The sequence below is a fragment of the Alexandromys fortis genome, unplaced genomic scaffold (genome assembly GCF_014885135.2).
Source record: "Alexandromys fortis isolate MF-2015 unplaced genomic scaffold, M_Fortis_MF-2015_v1.1 scaffold_96, whole genome shotgun sequence".
NCBI classification, from domain to species: domain Eukaryota; kingdom Metazoa; phylum Chordata; class Mammalia; order Rodentia; family Cricetidae; genus Alexandromys; species Alexandromys fortis.
Genome location: NW_026068053.1, coordinates 244,639 through 261,747, shown reverse-complemented (window position 1 = coordinate 261,747; position 17,109 = coordinate 244,639). Strand labels below are relative to the sequence as shown.

The 17,109-nt window shown below is 39.4% G+C and overlaps 1 protein-coding gene across 1 annotated transcript in view; it reads right to left on the bottom strand.

Moving 5' to 3' along the window:
• Positions 1 to 17,109, bottom strand: part of Cntnap5 (contactin associated protein family member 5) — a 554,624-nt gene that overhangs the window by 343,441 nt on the left and 194,074 nt on the right. Inside the window, exon 8 of the mRNA XM_050119741.1 lies at positions 1,682 to 1,801. Coding sequence (XP_049975698.1) covers positions 1,682 to 1,801 — 120 coding nt within the window. The remainder of the gene's footprint in view (positions 1 to 1,681; positions 1,802 to 17,109) is intronic.

Sequence of the window (17,109 nt, the reverse complement as noted above, 5' to 3'; positions counted from 1 at the left end):
AAGAGAAAGAAAGAGATATATGCCAATTAATGACAGTCTGACAGTCATAGTAGGACTACTGGCAAAGCTAAAAGCTCAAAAAATTATCACATCAATGTTTGGCAATGTGGAAATTTATGATAGAATAAATTACCCATAAAGTATCATTTTAATTTTTTTTTAACTTGTAAAGAGGGCACATATGTACCAATGTGAATCAGTGTAAATCAGAGGACATGTGGGAATCTTTTTTGTTTGTGTTTTTTGAGACAGGGTTTCTCTATGTAACTTTGGAGCTTTGGAGCCTGTCCTGGAACTCACTCTGTAGACCAGGCTGGCCTCAAACTCACAGAGATTCACCTGCCTTTGCTTCCCAAGGGCTGAGATTAAAGGTGTGCACCACCACTGCTCAGTTTAACATGTGGAAATCTTGTTGGAGTCTGTTTTCTCTTCCTACCATGTGGCAACCAGGGATTAACCTCAGATCATCAGACTTGGCACCAATGGCTTTTACCTGCTCAGTCTCAGATGTCATTTCTGAACCTATGTAATTGATTTTTAAAAAGTTACATACTCTCAGGATATTCCGTAGAATACAGTCTTCCTGATGAAGAAGATGATGATAATGATGGAGATGATGGTGACTTTCAAGAAAACTGCAATCCTCATAAAAAGAAGCCATACCTACATAGAAATTTTGTACAAAGCTAATTGGAACTTCAGTGAAGGAGGCAAGTCAAAACTCTGCAGATTCAATGTACAATTACCTTGTAAAACCTTGGCTCATTGAACAGTAACTTATTGACCACCTCCAAATATAACATAACATTCTGTGACTTTCTGGCAACAACTCTTGAAATAAATGAAGTAGTCCCTTTGTTTCATGAACATAAGTCTAAGAAACCATCAGATAGTATGTGAGACTCAGAAAAGAGACATTCAGCTTTCCTAAAATACTCCTACCTGATGTATGACTAGTCTATAGAAAAGAATCTTGATTTACAATAAATCATCATGAAACTATTAACGTGATGGAATATGGAATTTGTGGTAACTTTTATCTGTTTTCTCAGATTGATCATTTACTTGTTTCTAGAATAAGAATCTCTTATTTCTAAATAGATTTCTAGAATCTCTTTTCCCTTTTGAGATCAGGGCTATGTTTTTTAGGTCCTCACTTGCTGCTCCAACATATCTGATTATCTATAATCTTCATAACTCCTTGGTGTAGTAATCTCATTTCCATTTCACTGATGAACTTCTGAAGATCAAGAAAGTAGGACTCACCCAGACACACAGTTCACAGAACCTTCTATGAATGAATTTTCCCCTTTGTGAATTAGGACTTCCCATTGGCTTTTATGCCTCATTTTTTTGATTGTGTGTTTATTTATTTTGTTCTTATCTCTTTTTTTGCTGTTCATTTCCTGTAGATAAGATGACCTTGGCAAGTCCTACAGAAAATAGTGGGTAATTCACTTTGGATTTTTGGAATAGTCTCATTACCTTTACCAAGCTTCCTCTACCATTCTTTCTCAAAAATAACTAAGCTAATTCCTAAGATTTATCAAGGTAGCCTCCTTCCACAGCTAAAGCTAGTCCTGTAAATTGTGTTCACTCAGGTGTCCCTTTGCAGAAACTTCATTCCATCTCATAGCAGCGGTTTCCGAGGTTAAGCATGTGTGAAAAATGTGGCCCTTACCAGTGATATTGCAGTACACCTGGAGTGGTCCCAGCGGCCCGCTGCCATCAGAGTCAACATAGAAGAAGCCAGCCTTGTTCCCTTGGTGTCTGTACACCTCACAGGATTGCTCATAGATGGCTGGAAAGATAGAAAGACAAACTTTACTTCGCTTTGAACATCCTTGTGCAGGACTCAGTATCTCATACTTAAGCCTACTTCTCATGCTTTTCCCATTCTCTTCCTATATATCTCCAAGAGCTTTTATAGCCCGGGGTTCTAGTACTTTGTGGATTTTTTTTTTACCTATTTTAGTTTTATTTCTGTTGCTGTGATAAAATACCCTGATAAGAATGCAACATAATGTAGATAGGGCTTATTTTAGCTCCCAGTTTTAAGTTACCATCTAGCAGTTTGGATAAACCACAGTTGTAGGAACTCGAAGCAGCTAGTCATATCACATCCACAACCATGGATACTAAAAAGCAAATGCATATTTGTATACTTGCTAGCTTGCTTATACACCATTTGATCTTTCTATTCAAATCATTCAGAAACTATGCTGGTTGGGCTATTGTCAATGGACACAGCTAGAGTCATTTTGGAAAATAGAACCTCAATGGAAAAAAATGCCCCCACATGACTGGAGATTTGGGAACTTTTTAGGGCATTTTATTTATTAATGATGGATGTGGAAAAGTACAGTTCACTGGAGGCAATACCACCCCTCAAAATATTGTCCTGTGTGGCCCAAGAAAACAAGGTGAGCAAGCCAGTAAGCAATATGTATCCATTGCCTCCCTTCAGTTCCTATCCTAATTTCCTGTCTTAAATTCCTTCCCTGATTTCCCTTCATGATGAAATATGAAAAGAAGCTGAAATAAGCCCTTTCCTTGTGGTCTTTATTGTAGCAATAGAAATACAATTAAAACAAGGATCCATGTCTAGAGAATGGCGCCATCCACAGTGGGTCTTCTTACACACATTAACTTAATTAAGACAGTATACTACAAACGTGTCTTCAGACCAACCCAATAGAGACGATCCCTCCTTAAGACTCTCCTCTATGGTGATTCAGGTTGTGTCAAGGGGACAGTTAAAGATAACCATCACACACCATTACTTCTATAATTCTTTCATTCATTCTTCTAAACCCATCTCAAGGGTACATTGATCATAAAATCTCCCCTCTTATCTGTCCCTGGTATTTGCTGATTTACATTCTGTCCCTATGTCCTCACAGTGTACGAAGCTAGCATCATCAGCACAGGTCTGTCTTCTAGAATGTGCTAAAGAACCTCGAAGAATCATGACTGTGTCACGTGACACTGCATCCCTGCACCTAACATATCTCTCAAAGGCGTCAGAGTTCAACAAATATTTGGCTGGTGAGTTTAAAATTCACATTTTTAGCAATAAAACATGAAGACACATTCTTGGGGGATGTGTATGCACATGGATTTGTGGGCTTGTATGTGGCACCAATAGTCAATGTCAGAGGTTGTTTCTTACTTGTCACCACTTGGTTTTCTCCTTGCCTATTTGGCTAGAATGCCTGACCAGTGAGCCATAAGAATCTTCCTGTCAACACCTTAAAATGAAGATTATAAATGTGCACATCATGCCTGCTTTTACATGCTATAGGGATCATACTCAGGCCCTCAAGTTTGCAAAGCAAGTACTTTACCAACCGATATATCCTCCAGGCGAAAGGAACATTCTCTTACACTTATATGTGTGAAACTTAGGAAAGTAACTGATATAATATGGTATACATCCATTTTCACCTGACAATTGCTGCCTAATTTATAGATTATATCAACAAGTATAGTTTCACCAAGGGACAGAGACATATATAAAAACAACAGCCTGTGTCCTCATGTTTACAGGCCATAACAGGCACAGAGGTCATTTCATACTCATGCAGGAGCCAGGATAGGAAGAGGTCACAGGGGTCACATAATTTGGAACATTAACACAGCTGTAGACTTGATAAATATTAACTTGATTAAACCCAGCAGATATGGAAGAATGCAAAGCCAACATCTTAAAAGACACATTAGCAATCTTAGGAATAAAAAAATATATTTAACACTTCACACAAAATCCTATAGTTTGGAGCAGCATGTGCACATTGAATTATGTCTCCTAGTCATGCTTAAAACACTTTGGTGACTCCTAACATAATTCAAGATAGAGTACAAGCTTGTCACCTTAGCTGACTTCTGCCCCTGTGACTAATGCCCCATCCCAGGAATATGAAGCTACCGTTCATCATGATCAAGTGTGAGGGGAGTTTCAAATAATTCATTACCAGTCAGGTCCTAAATCCTGAGAGAGTTAGAAATTCTTATACTTTGGAGTGAATTCAAGGTTATAAGTGTATTCATGGAACTCTCTCTGGTATTCATGCACAATTTCTGAAGCAGAGGTAAATAAGGGTGTCACGGTGTGTGCCCTGAACACTGAACACACCAGGCTGAACCCTGAATCTCCATTGGTGAAGCTTGCCTGGAAGAATACGATCTTCAGAATCTATGTAATGCACTTTGATGTGCACTACACATGGGAATGCCAGCTAGTATGAGCAGCTATCAACAAACACACCTACACTCATAGGAGGGCAAACACATTAGAGAAGTTGCCACTGTTGTTTTCTCAAGATCATGAAAGGAAAATAACACCCAGAAAACATGTGAGCATTTATTTAACTGCTGAGATCACCTAACCAGTGAGATAGCTCAGAGAGGTCTAGCCCTGGTACCTACATGGTGGAAGAAGAGAACAAGCTTCTGCATGTTTTCCTCTCACCTCCACACTTATTCTCTAATGTACACAATCACACAAATGTACTCATGTGAGCACACACATTAAATGAAATTGTAATATTTCACAAAGAACTTGAACCCTAGAAATGAACTGGGCAAACGTTTGCATTATGGCCACAACCTAGCTCCTCCATTACTTTGGGAAGGTGGCTTTAGCCTTGCTCGCCTCTTCTAAGGTAATTTCCATGATGGACACCTCCTGTTATTCAGATACTCACACTTGTCTTGGTTAATGCTCCCATTGTTGTTACAAAATATCAGACAAAAACAACATAAAGGAGAAACAGCTGTGTCTGGCTCACAGTTCAAGTGAACACAGGTTATAATGGAGGAGAAGACAAGGCAGTTGGCATAGGAGCTGGGGTTAGATTATTAGAAAGCAGTGGTCACCATCTTCACAGCTCTTGGATTGCTCACTGAGGTAGAAGTCACTGGTCTCCTCAGGAGAGAGTCTGATAGAAAAGTACTATCTGAGACATCTTAGGAGACTCTACTACTGCCACAAAGATGAACAAAACTTCAAGGTGTTTGAAGAGGGGCTGGGGATCTTCTTTCTATTTTCAGATAGCGTTATGTTTCTCAAAAAACTCACATCTTCAACTTGAAGAACTGGATGCCACCTGCAATTGTTATATGTTTGGGATAATTTTGAAACGTAAATTTGTTGTTTGTCAAATTGTACTTCTGCATAAGTGTGTGTGTGTGTTTACATGCACACAATGTATGTCTTTGCATTTTTACACTGGTGTGCTCCATGTCTTTGTTGGGGTTTCTGATGCTGGGATAAATACCATGACCAAAATTCATGTCGGGAAGAAACGGTTTACTTCATCTTGAGCTTGTGTTCACCATCCAGGGAAGTCAGTATAGTAACTTAAATCAGAAACCTTGAGTCAAGAACTGATGACTGCACCCTGAAAAAGTATTGCTTACTGGCTTGCTCCTCATGGCTTGTTCTGGCTGATTTTTTTTATACCATTCAATAGCACCTGCCATTAGATAGCACCACCCACAATGGGCTAGCCAGGGCAAACATTATTCAAGAAAATGTGCTACAAGATTTTCTACATCCCAATTTAATGGAGGCATTCTCACAACTGAAGTTCCCTCTTCTCAGATGACTTGAGCACTTAGGTATAGTTGACAAAATCTAGCCAGCACAGCATTCTGAGGTTTGCAAATGGAAGTCAGGGGACAAACCTCATCTTTCTCCTTGTTTGATCTAGATTCCTTTGTTGTTTCTCCACTGCATAAGCCACGGTCTAGCTGGCCTGAGACAGTCCAGAGTACGAGCACTTTCTGGCTTTTATGTGGATCCTAGGGATTTAAATTCAGTCCTTCATGACAAATGTACTGTCACCCGTTGAACTGTCTCTCCACCTTCAGTTCTGCTATTTCTATATAAGAATTCAACTCTGAAGATCGACTACTTTCTCTCTTGCTTTCATCTATGCACTCTAAACTCTTAAACTTTTCTTGCTCTTATTTCCTGTGCTTACTTGTTTGCTTTGTTTTACCGTCTTAGTTTAGTTTGTTTATTTAGTTGTTTGGTTGGTTTTTCAAGATAGTTTTTCTCTGTAGCTCTGAATGTCCTAGACTTTCTATGTAGACCAGGCTGGCTGCAAACTAACAGAGATCTACCTGCTTCTGCCCCCCTCCAGAGTGCAGGGTTTAAAGGCATGCACCATTGCCACCCACACTCAGCTTTTTTTTCTGTCTTTGTTTTGCTGAATATGTATTTACCTATGTTTTTAGCTCTTTCTGGTCACTATGAGTTGAAATTACTGCTGAAACTTCAGTTGAGTTGTGTCAAATAAGACCAAGCATGTCTTACTTTTCCAGCATCCATTTGTCTGCATAAGTTTGATTTTGCATGCCCAAAGGACATGAGACACAAGATTGGGAATACATCAAAATGTACTCACAATGTCTTTTGAGAATAAGACAGGGCACAGTCTTACAGACTGCAGATTTTGTTGAATTTTTTGACACAGGTGTGTAACACATGAGGTAAAAATTAACTAAGACATTTAAGGCTAAAAGACCCTAAAGAAAAGGAGCCCATTTTTTCCTTTGTCTAAAAGCCAGATATGTCTCTGTGCCTCTGGTTAGCCCCATTTTTGCAAGAGGTCAGAGATGCCAGCTCCTCATCAGAGGGGGTATTGAACAATAATCAAGACTCATTAAGGGAAAATAAGCAGAGTTCTGTAAGCTTTAGGTCAGCCAGTGCTACATAGTAACACCCTATTTCAAAAAACCAAAGCAAACCAAACAAACAAAAAAGGAAAATAGAATGTCTGGCCTGGATAGCACTTAACACTGTAGTTGTGCCAGTTCAATTGTGTGACTTTTGGACTGAGTTAACCTGAAGCCATGCTAAGGAGATAAAAGGAATAAGTGCTCTACAAATGAGATGCTTCACAGAATTAGTGCTTCTGATGCAGTCTTTATGAGGTGAACCAACATGAGGTACAACTAGGTCTGCCCCCTTTTCTGAATCCTTATTCAGTGTTGCTCAGATGACTAGGAAGCCACAGGGAAGAACAGGGAAGAAGGCCACCCTGGACATAGTCATACTGCGGGCACCAGCATCAAATTACAAGTGAATCTTGGACTTAGATATTGACACATGAATGTTCTTGTGGGATATATTTATAAACTAAGAGTGTCAAAACTCCTTGCAATGATTCAAATTCGGATATAAGAAAATAAGATGGTCAAACACACTTAAAATAAAATTAATGAAAAAAGAAAAGGTAAATAACTTAATGTAAAAATATAAGATGTCAAACAAATATTGATATCACAAAATATTAATGTCAAGTATAAAATTTGATAGAGGACATGGAGGCAGACTGCCCTGGAGTCCACAAGATTTATTTAATTCAACAGAGAACATGAAGGATCCCCAAATGAAAGGGAAGGAGCTCAGATTATCCAGATCAGCAAAGATGTCTGCTTCCTTCTGACTTTTGTGGTAAGAAGAGGTGGCTGTCTCATACTGAGAGAGAGTGAGGGAGGAACCTGAATACCATGTGACTCAGACATGGGGAGCTATTGGGAAAAAGTCACATTTAATTAACTGATGCTCCTAAGAATGGAAACCTGATGTCCTTGGGGGAATTAAGAATGTCATGCTAGGGCTGGAGAGATGGCTCAGTGGTTAAGAGTACTGTTTCTTCTTCCAGAGGTCCTGAGTTCAACTCTCAGCAACTATATGATGGCTCACAACTGTCTCTAGTGCGATCTGAAGCCTTCTTCGTCATAAATGTTTACATGCAGATAGAACACTCATACATAAAATAAATAAGCAAACCTTTGAAAAAAGGAATGTCATGCTTTCGGAATCTGAACAATTGGAGAGTTTATAGACTCGCAGACACACAGTCTGACTCTCCTTGTAGATCAGATGTGGCAGAGCCAACACTAAGTATGACTCTGTTTGGGGATGTTGGTCTTTCTGCTCCAGATGTCCAGACCTGCTATCCTTTGAGTGCTGTTCATTGTTGCTGACGCTGCAGATAACTGGAGCCTGATTAGCTCCTCCCTTATGTCTAGCAACATCATTTCTAAGTTTTTCTTAGCTAAAACTGAAGCTGCAAGACAATGATTTATTGAAATGAATGCTGAAATATAGAAGGGCAGTTAGGAAAATAAGTATGAATATATCCACAGAAAGTGGAGGTATTATTATTTCTGAAAATGATGTTTTTGTTACAGAAAACAATTCGGGGAAAGTGGCACATGATGACGCACTAGCAGCTGAGGCAGGAGGATATTCATGAATATGCAGAAGAGCCAGGCTACAGAGCTGTTGAAATAAGAGCGGCAGAGCTGCGTCCCCAACACCCCGGCCGCTTGGCTAGCTCATGCCCTAAATAACAACACACAAACTGTATTCATTTAAGAACTGTTTGGCCCATGAACTCTAGCCTTTACAGGCTAATTCTCGCACCTGGACTAGCCCATTTCTAATCATCTGTGTAAGCACCCCAAGGTGCGCTTACCGGGAAGATTCTAGCCTCCGTCCATGCTGTCCGGGAGCAGAGCAGAGTCTGACCTCACTTCCTCTTCTGCCCAGCATCCTATTCTGTTTATTCCACCCATCTATGTTCTAACCTATCAGGGCCAGCCAAGCAGTTTCTTTTATTGCTCAGCCAATGAAATCAACAGATTGATATGACACTCCCACATCACAGAGCAGAATCCTATGTCAAGCATTAGAAAGAGAGCCAGCCATTGCACTGATAAAGACTACAGTTCCAGGTCTCAGAAACCCATTGCTTCCTCAATAAACATTATCAGATGCCCTTCCTGCCACTGTCATTGTGCATGCTAATCCTCAGTCCATCTTTTGGCCTACCCTGTTAGATTGTTTTTTTTTTCCCTGTTAGATTGTGAGTGCCTATAGTACATATATTTTTCTCTGTTTCTCAATGGCCCATTGGTCTGGGGAGGTAGCTTTTCACACAAAATGTTAACTGTGTAAGCACAAAGATATCATTTTAACTCCTCAGAACCCAGGTACAAACCAGGACTGTGGACACATGCTTGTGATCTGAGCACAGGGAACTTCAGACAGGAAGATCTTTGGATCCTGACCAACCAGCCATGCCTACCTAATGAGTTCCATGCAAGTGTCTCCAAAGACAAAGAGGATGGTGAATAAGGAATGACAGTCAAGATTGTCTTCTGGCTTCCACACACACACACACACACACACACACACACACACACTCAAATGTACATAATTAATGACTATTAATTGAAAATTTCTATAGCTGGTAAAAGCTGAACTGAGGAAATCCAACAGAAGCTATGGGAACCACTGCCTCTGCAGCAGCAGTAGAACTCAAAGCAGTGCAAAAAATGTGACCTGATGCATGATTTCTGAGTACTCTAGATTAGCACAGGAAGAGACCTATAGGAGAATCACAGCACACTCTGGGAAACTGAACGCCTAAGAGAAAATTAAGAGGAAGTTGTTGGTAGGGCTTGGGTGATAGCTAGCAGTAGAGTGCCTGAGGACCTGAGCTTGATGATAGAACCCACATAGACAGCTGTGTGGAATAGTGTGTGTCAGGAATCCCAGGTTCAGTGAGAGACCCTATCCCCCAAAATAAAGTTAGAGGAAGTGCATAAGATATCCAACATTGACTTCTGATATCCTTATGTACATATAGCTATGTGCATCTGCTTATATATTGCACATACAAGCACACCCATGAACAGGAACACATATATTACTGGAAGTTTGGAGAAATCTCTTTGTGGCCACCAGATGATACCAGGAAAAGATATTTTGGATTTTTAGCCTCCCTAATAGAATAATTTAGGAATTATAAATAGATTTAATTGAAAGCCCAAAGAAATTGTATGAAATTTCCCAATAATCAATAAAAATATTATGCTGTGAAAAAAAATTTAATAAAGAAAATCCCAAAAGCAGACAAAGCTGAAAAATCTCAGTAGCTGCTCAGAGATGGAGGATGAAGATACAGAAATAAAAGCCATTCTGTTTGTGTTAAGCAGACAGGGAGATTAGCCACATGATGACAGGTGGCCACAATGTGGGAAAGTGAGCATCAGAGAAAGGAGAAAGTCTGAGTACCAGGGAAGGCATTTTTAGGCTCCAGTCAACATCCAATAGAGAAAGACAGAAGAGAAGAAAAAGGAAGAATTTTCTTAGTAACAACTCAAAAATGACCACAGATCAATTAGACAACTCATGGCAGCTTCCAGTGACTGCACAAGGAAGTAGGGATTCTAGGAACAACTTTACCTAAATAAAGAAACAATTTTTTTTTCACTTTTAGTAGATCTTAAGAATCTATCTTCTGGAGGCTTAGTCCCATAGCCAAGTAATAGGCAAGCCTAATATTAATTCTTAAGAAAGGAGACAATGGTATGCCTTCAGCAAGAAGGAGATTCAATTCTTATGCAAATAAAAATACTTTTGAGACAGCAAAGTTTGTTGCATTAAAAAAAAAGCAGCCAGGAAAGTGAGCATTGCCATTGAAGGGTTACAACCAGGAATTCATGCATTCATTGCACTCCTCAGTGAAGAAGACAATGGTAGACACATCAGGGTTCTTCGGGATAAATTTTTACACAAACAGAGCATATGTGTAATGTGACCAGACAGAGCAAACCGATCCATGTTTTCATATCTAAGAGAAATAGTCTGAGTACAGTCCTGGCAGATAATTTATTGCCTAAGGTACAATTTTAAACGTCCTTGTGATGTTCTCTCTCATTAGAGATAATGATAGTATTCAGAAAGCGAAATAGTTTTATTTAGACCTCACCTTTTCAAGTGCCAAGGTCAGCACTACAGTTTTGCAGCTTTATCATTTATATTCCTACTGTGAAATTATGGAAACAAATATGAAGCTCAGTAAGTATGTGTGCGCATGTGTGTCTGACCATTCATGTGTGCATGGAGTGGCCACAGATTGACATGAGTCACTTCTGCAGTCACTCTCATTACTGCCTACCCCCTTTTAAAGTTGATGTCCACAGGACTTGGAATTCATGTGAGGTCAGTGGAAAACTTGCTGGATCAGGTTTTCTCCTTTCATCTTGTGGGTCCTGGGAAGCAAACTCAGGTTGTCAAATTTGTTGGCAAGCTCCTTAACCTTCTGAATCAACTTCTCTGCTTGTGCACCTTGGTTTTTGGGACTGAACGTGAAGCTCACCAATGTGGCTAGACTGGATGGTCAGTGAGTCTCAGAGATGCACCAGTCTCTGTCTCTCAAGCACAGGGATTGCAAAGGCATGCTACTATCCCTGAGTCCTGGGTGTGGGTGCTGGAAATTATAACTCAATTGTTCATGCATATATGGTAAGCTCTTTGACCAGTGGAATCTCTCTTTAGCTTCTCAGTACATTCTTTGAAGGCCTTAAAAATGTTTCAATTCTTCTTAGCATGTCTACTGTTGTCCTTATTCTACACTACACATATATGTATGTGTGTGTATATATATATATATGTTCATAACAATAACTTATTTAAAAAGAGTCCATGAATTTAAAAGAGAGCAAAGAAGGTATATGGGAAGGTATGGAGGGAGGAAAGGAAGAAGATACATGATATAATTATAATCTCAAAAATAAAAGTAGTCAAGTAAAAGTATTTCATTCCTATGTCTCTTCATTTTTGTGATTTCCTGGGTCTAGTGTATATGCCGCATGATTAGTTACAGATCTACACACACTTCTTGCAGACATAAATAAAATCAAATTAATTCTAGTATCTAAGTAAACAATTGTGGAGCATTTAATCAGCAGTCATTTATTTAATTAAGTTTTTCAAGCCGTAGTGCAGTAGACTTTTGAGAATTTTACTTGAGCTTGTTTCAACAAAGAAAATAAATATAGTATTAAAACAAAATAACAAAAATCAGTTCAAAGACTTTCAGTAGATTACACTGGAGGGAGAAGAGCTTTTGATGGCCCAAGCCCCAGACCAAATTCAGAAGGCAGATCAAAATGTCAGATTGCAATATTAGACCTCAAAAAAAAAAAAAAGTAAGACATTTTTTGGTCTCCTGGGCTACAGTGCTTTAGATCCTGATGCTGATGGCATGCTTTTAACAATGTTTGATAAAGGCAGGATGCCTGCCAGGTGACTTCTGGTGAATTGAAAAGGCTAAGACTGATACATTCTTCTAACTTCACCTCTACCCAAGCCTCACCTATGCTTCATTGTCTCCTTTAAAATAAGCTATTAATAGCAGTCAGTAGCAGCAGTCACTGTATACTATACACAGCAGTCACTGTATGCTATACACAACAGTGATTGTATACTATACACAGCAGTCACTGTATGCTATATACAACAGTTACTGCATGCTATACACAGCAGTCACTGTATGCTATACACAGCAGTCTCTGTATACTACACACAGCACTCACTGTATACTATACACAGCAGTCACTGTATGCTATACACAGCAGTCTCTTTATACTACACACAGCACTCACTGTATACTATACACAGAAGTCAGTGTATGCTATACACAACACTCATTGTATACTACACACAGCACTCACTGTAAACTATACACAGTAGTCAGTCCCTGTATACTATACACAGCAGTCACTGTATGCTATACACAGTAGTCAGTCACTGTATACTATACACAGCAATTACTATGTACTATACAAGCAGTAACTATATACTATACACAGCAGCCACTATTTGCAAGTGCAGCACCTTATATGTGATACAGAGGACATTGTGCCATTTTGCATTGCAGTAAAACAGTTTGTGAAATCACAGTAAGCAATTTAATAATATACTGTGGGTCAAAAGTGAATATGCAAACCCAGAGGATAAAAACTGTTTTTAATCGTCCATATCTAAAAGAAGTCCATCCTATGGGAGTATGAAAGCAAATGCTTGTTATGTTGAGGATGAGCATAGGTGAATGACAGTGGACATGGCTGCAATGACAGTGCTTCTCTGACTACATAAATTAGCAATCCTCCAGCTTACCACAGTCCTGGAAAATCATGATCCCCAAGGTGACCTAACATCAGACTGAAAATACAAGTCTGAAAAGTACCTTAGAAGATATTCGGGTAGGACTGGAGGGAGGGACCAGTCACTGAGCACATACTCTGCTCTGCAGAGGCCCTGGATTCCATTCCCAGCAACCACAGTGCACAGCTCACTATAACTCCGGTTCCAATGGCCAGTGAGGATAGCTATATACACAGGATACACATACAGACAAGCAGGCATACACATATACATGTACAAATAATAATAAGTGAAAATGCTTTAAAAATTTTAAAAAGTCCTCCAATTTACCTTTTCACAAGTTAGAGAAGCATTATTTTAAAACTAACAACAAAATTACAGAATCACAGTGATGTGGGAGAGAAAGAACTCAGTAGAGGATTGCTTGTCAAGATGGTATATTGCAAGCATGAGCATGCCAGTTTGATTCCCAGAATTCATATTAAACAAATAAGCAAGCAAACAGAAAGGCTGGGTTTGCAATCCTAGCAACAAGGAGGCATTTCCTTTGCATGAGTTCTAGGACAATGACAGACTCTGATTCAGACCAAAATAACAAATAAATGTGGACATGTTTTGAGGAGCAAAATGAATTTATCCTCTTGCCTCTACACACATACCTATGTGTACCAGAACAGAAAGGAAGATGCAGTAAACTGCACAGACAAATAACACTGATTAAACAACAGCAGACAGCAAATTGGTATGTCTCTGTCAGGTGCTGAAAAAATCTCAGTACAAGCACCCTGTATTCAACATAAAGTCCAGCTGTTGTTAGATGCTATATCTGTCTTTCTTTTCATCCTTTTGTCATCTTAAACTTTTGTGTTTCCAGGAGTTTCTCTTACCAGAAGCTGCCATAGGAACCCTGTTTGTGAAGATCACTCTCTAACTCACCTTGTGAGCAGACTAATCGTTTTGCTGCCTCATGCATTTCTATGAAGGACCTTTGGAGGCTGGCAGCTCTGAGTTTAACATCATGATATCTGATAAAGATGTAGCCTTCTCAGAGACAGAAAAGGCCATTAAAGGATCCAGACTATGCCACCCTAAAACAACCCACTTCGATACTCGTTTTTGTGCAGATGGTATTTAAGGAAAAACAAATGAACAAAACAAAAAAAAATAGCAACAGAAAAAGATTCAGAAGCTTAGGAGATAGTTCGGTCAGTAAAATGTTTGCCTTGCAAGTTTGAGTAGCTGAGTCAAAACCCCCAAACCCAAAAATTTAGCTTGTAATTTTCGAATTCACTTGGAGTCTTGAAACTGGAGAAGTAGAAATATGAAAAATTTCTGGGCCTCCCTTGCTAGGCAACCTACCCAGATCACTGGAAAATCTTGCCTCAAAAATTAAGGTAGATAGCAGGAGGGTGGTGCTACATGCCTTTAATTTCAGCACTCAGAAGGCAGAGGCAGGTGGATCTCTGTGAGTTTGAGGCCAGCCTGGTCTGCAAGAGCTAGTTCCAGGATAGGTTCCAAAACTACAGAGTAACTCTGCCATGAAAAACCAAACCAAACAAACCAACCAAACAAAAAGTGGACAACCCTTAAAGAATGACCCTCTAGAGTACCCTAAAGTATCCTCTGATCTACACATATACTCATATACACATACATGTGCACACACCTGAAAAATCACGTATAACTATTATATACACACTGGATTTTGAAAAAAAAATAAGAAAAAGACACACCTGGAAAAGCTATCTCCCCACCCACCACTGATTGTCTGAGATCAGGTCATTCATCTGAAAAGCTGTCATACACTACTTACATCCCTACCTGAAGAACACAACTCCCAAGACATCTATCTGCTAAAACACGACTCTCAAAAAGCCATTAAAAATAGAACCTTAATACATTATTTTCTTTCCAAATATTTGCTTTCTGTAAGTCTACATACAGAAGCAGGCCCTTGCCAGTTTTGCCTCTAAAACTGGTTTTCTTTTTATTGAAGATGCTGCACAAGCAAGAACTCTTGAGTCACTGCTGCCCTGCCTTGCAGTGTTGCTTTGCCTGGCGGTATGAAGAGCACGTTTACCAAAGCACTTTGCTTTATCTTGTTTATGAATTTCCACTTGTTACAGGGCCTTAGCATGCTTGGGACTCAGGAATACTTGGAAAGCATGCTTCCTCGTCAATGCCTGGAGCGTAGGAGAGGCAAGTGAGAGGAAGAGGAGGAGGAGAGCCTTCAAGGGTGACAGTGACTCTTTTTAAAAGAGAAGCTGAAAACACAGGTGTGGTGGTGCATGAGGTGCAAACCCAGTGGGAGGAGGTAGAAGTAGGGAGGAGGGATGTTCCGGCAAGCAGCCCAGCCAAACGGTGGACTCCAGGTCCCAGAGAAAGACCCTGTGTTGCGAACTGCCGGGACAGCATGGACAAAACAGCAGTAGGGTTTGACCCCTGATTACCATATTATCTCACACTTGCATGCTTATACACCTTCACACATGTGTTCATCTCTTCACATGAAAACACAAATCTTTATAACAGAAGCCTGACTGTATTCTTCAGCAGTCCTACCTACTCAGGATGCTGAGGCAGGAGAATTGTTTGAGTCTTGGAGTACTAAGTTTGGAAAACAGAAAGATATTATTTATTAAAATGAAATATACAATTTAAAAAAGGATTAAGTATGATGCAGGAGTATTATTAAATACTATAACTTGAGATTGACTCTTCTATAGATAATCAAAGACTTTATACTTGCACATCTCATAAGGGATAAGTCAAACTTCAAGGAAAATAATAAAAATACTCTTTTCTCTAAGTTAGTGCAAAATTATGGCAACAATGAAGCCATAAATGTAGCTATGCTACCACTGTCATCCAAATATTCACTTCAGAATTACACAATGGGGTACAAATGAGATTCAGTTCGTAGAACGCTTGGTTTGCAGGTGCACAGCCATGAGCTCCATTCCTCATGCTGCATAAACTCTGGATTATACTACATCCCTGCATCTCAGCACTGGGAGAGAGATGCAGAGGATCAGAAGTTCAACACCATCTTTAGCTGCATAGTAAGTTTGAGGTTGTCTCAAAGATTTAAATAACATACTGAAAAGTTTCTCAATATGTTTAGGCCACTGACTACCAAAAACTAAGAATGAGAAGCCTGTCCAGAATTAGAAGAGTACAGTGGCAACAGGCTACTTTATGGAGCTAAAGAGGTAAAGCTAACACATTTTCAGTGGATGCAATGATCACCTAGGAATTCTACCTTACTGCTTTATACAAGTCTACAATTAATACCAAGGTTTATATTTTATAACAGATCCAGCATAGTCATGTTACACACAGCATCATCCACCTCCTACTGCTTTATGGAGTTTCAAATCTGCAAGGAAGTACAGGGAAAAGCAGGGCCATGACTTTGCTAAGGATCTACATAAGTCAGCAGGAAGTAACAAAAAATCTCAATTTAAAAAATAGAAAGCCCAGAAAAAATAGAGCTAGGGATATGGCTCAAGGGTAAAAGTACTTTCTATAAAAGTATAAGGACGTAAATTTGAATTGTTGGAGTTGATGTAAAAAGCTTAACATGTCTTTTCATTATCTAGTGACATAAATACTGTGAAATACCATGGGGAGAGGTGACAGGAGGGTTTTTAGGGCTTTCTGTCCAGCAGCCTAGCTCAGACTCAGTGTCTTAAGGATATAAAGTAAAGCATGATACAACAGGACACTGACATCATCCTCTGGCCACTGCATGTGCGCATGTTTGTGCAGTCCTACACACACAGTTGCACACACATCACATGTACCCACAGCAAAATAAAACAAACATTTAAAAGTCAAAAATTAAATGTAAACCTGAAGTTCAAGAACCAGAGTTCTATTTCCATCCATTTGCCTGCAAACTTCAAGAAGTCCTTGTGTTTTACTGCTGAGTAGTACTCTAATATGTATATATTCCATACTTTCTTCATCCATTCTTCAATTGAAGGGCATCTAGGTTGTTTCCAGGTTCTGGCTATTACAAACAATGCTGCTATAAACATAGTAGAGCATATACTTTTGTTGTGTGATAAGGCCTCTCTTGGGTATATTCCCAAGAGTGGTATTGCTGGGTCCATGGGTAGGTTGATCCC